The sequence below is a fragment of the Mandrillus leucophaeus genome, unplaced genomic scaffold (assembly GCF_000951045.1).
Source record: "Mandrillus leucophaeus isolate KB7577 unplaced genomic scaffold, Mleu.le_1.0 Scaffold614, whole genome shotgun sequence".
NCBI classification, from domain to species: domain Eukaryota; kingdom Metazoa; phylum Chordata; class Mammalia; order Primates; family Cercopithecidae; genus Mandrillus; species Mandrillus leucophaeus.
This window is the reverse complement of record NW_012106631.1, coordinates 1,399,462-1,402,031: the sequence shown is the minus strand read 5'-3', so window position 1 is coordinate 1,402,031 and position 2,570 is coordinate 1,399,462. Positions and strand designations below refer to the sequence as shown.

General features: G+C 34.0%; 1 protein-coding gene across 3 annotated transcripts in view; it reads left to right on the top strand.

Annotated features, from left to right (window-relative positions):
• Window positions 1–201: 201 nt before the first annotated feature.
• The window catches only part of PDE1A (phosphodiesterase 1A, calmodulin-dependent), a 421,413-nt gene continuing 419,044 nt past the window's right edge, over window positions 202–2,570 (top strand). The window contains exons 1-2 of one of the 3 annotated variants that reach the window (XM_012000052.1): window positions 202–409; window positions 661–771. In XM_012000052.1, the coding sequence (XP_011855442.1) occupies window positions 408–409; window positions 661–771 (113 nt within the window). In that variant the 5' untranslated portion in view covers window positions 202–407. Of the gene's footprint in view, window positions 410–660; window positions 772–2,570 lie in introns of those variants that run through there. The other 2 variants (XM_012000053.1, XM_012000056.1) reach the window with 2 other exon arrangements.

Sequence of the window (2,570 nt, the reverse complement as noted above, 5' to 3'; positions counted from 1 at the left end):
GTGGAGCTGTGTTCTTCTGTATGGCTCTATATGTTATTTTCTCTTTGTTATCATTAATATTTGTTGCGTTTATTGTTAGATCATGATACATTTTTAAGTGTTGGTTTCAGATCAATTTAGAGACAAAAACCTTGGCATTTAAACAGGCACTTTTTTTTCTCAGGGTGGTGCTGCTGATACTGGCTCCTACCATCTGTTTCCTTATTACATCCTGCCCTCATTCTGTTGGTAGAGAGGAATTCAGCTTCTTCTGGAGCGCGAAAGTCATTCACGTTTCTCTTGTGCATAATAGAGCTCGTAAACTGTAGGAATTCTGATGTGCTTCAGTGCACAGAACAGTAACAGATGAGCTGCTTTTGGGGAGAGCTTGAGTACTCAGTCGGTCAGTAGTACAGTAGCAGGCTCACATGTACGGATTGCTCTTGTGAGGTCAGAGCATCTGTTTATACTGCTGTCTGCTTAGGGGGGTTGTGAGGTGGTGAGCAGTGGATATATGCCTGTCAAAGTCAATAGCAAATGTGGCAGAGTCTTCCCTCAGCTTTGTACATCAGCACTGTTTTAATAGATAAGAGAGGCTACTGTATAAGCGTGTAAGATTTGTAATGGACTGAGGAATGCTTGTTCTAGCTGCTGAAACTGACTGTAACTGTATTGTCTTAGGAGCATCATCATGGGGTCTAGTGCCACAGAAATTGAAGAATTGGAAAACACCACTTTTAAGTATCTTACAGGAGAACAGACTGAAAAAATGTGGCAGCGCCTGAAAGGAATGTGAGTATGCTCTTTGCTTTTTATTTCCTCCTGAAAGATTTGACTATTAACGTGACTAATTGTTGATGCTATCCGCCTTTGTGGACTAGTTTCCTTTAGAAAGATTTTCTCTTGAAAAATAAAATGTGCCTACCTCAGCTAACAACTTGTTGAAGGACGAATAGTGTTTTGTACTTGCACATTTTATTAAAGTAAGGTAACTTCTGGAGAAGTCACTTTACTGTCATACTACATGGTTTCTTTTATGCATTCTGTATGTGCTGTTTAGATATGTGGTTCAGATATGCAGAAAGGTAACTAAGAAAGCCATTTGCCAGGATACTGACTCAAATAAAATTTCCCTCAGGTAAGCAGAGAGAGAAATAAGACTGGTACTTCTTTTTCTGTGATTAGATTTGGAAAAGCAATGAGAGGATTAACATGAAAATAAATAATTATACTTTATTGTGCTTATTCTTTTTGCTTAAATATTTCTGTAAGAAAAAATGCTTATGTGGTAAAAATATTAACAGCATATCAAACTTATTGGAGAGTTTTGGCTTTACATTAACCAGTTCACGGTTCACTTCTCCTGAGAGTACAGAATAGTCCATAGTACATAATAGCCCTTAGTAAAATGGGTCAAGAATTATGCATTTATGTCAAACATGGGATGTAATTACCTAAGTCAAACATTAATTGCAATGCTATTCACCTTGATATTTACACCCTTATATTTTTTTTTAGCTGTGTATGCTACTAGTTCCTGTTTAGTGTTTCAGCACCACACTGTTTATATGCTTTATCTTAATTGTCATAATTTAAAAATCAGATTTAACATTTGACTAAAAATGAGAGATTATAATATGAACTTTACAGGCTATTGTAACTGCTTAGTATGTTTGCAGATCTCAAATGAAAATATTAATATATTTGCTTTTCTATAATAACAGCTGAAAGAATCCTACACTATGCAAAATAGAGATTTTCTATGATTTATATCTCTAATGCTGTGTTTTCACACCATTTTTAAAAATTCAGTACCTGAGTAATTTTGATGTCCCTGTTTGATATTTTTTTAAAGAAAATTACATCAAACTTTGTTTAGAGGTAAAAATTCCTTCTACTTTCCTCCATTTGAATGTATTTAATGATGTTTATGTATTTAAATATTGTTCTTTGTATATTTTCTTACTTCTTGAAGTAATATATGGCTTTACAGTGCACTAGTATAAGAGCACAATAATGCAAAAAACATATAGCAGAGAATAACTTTTGGAAAGGAAGCCATCTTTACATTATTTGGATGAACTAGAAATCTGTTTCCAAGATCCATTGAAGATTTAGAAATTACAGCTTTTTGGTGAGGTTGTTCTCTAGGGGAACAAGTAATCCTATCAAAGCAAATAACAGCTCTCAAAATTAATTAGCATAGATGCAAATTAAACATTAGCAGTCATCAGATGATTTGTGTTTTAACCCAATGAGTGGATGAACATCAGTACCGGGAAAATTATGTCTCTCATTACAACCTATTTTAGATTTTCTTCTCCTTAGAAGGATGTTTTGCTTTTGTTTTGTTTGCATTTTTCTAGTTTCCTGTAGTTAATTGAATGTATGAAGATGTATGCTGGTGAATTTATGCATATGTCTTTAAGAAATGTGAAAAATGATGTTGTGTTTATTTAATACTTTAGGGCAAAGTTATTGACTCACTGTATCAGCTGATCTCAAAGATCAATCTGTCATTTTATTTCAGAAAAGGGTGATAGAGTCATTCAACGGTAGATCTTCATGAATTGATAGAAGGATATATTAAA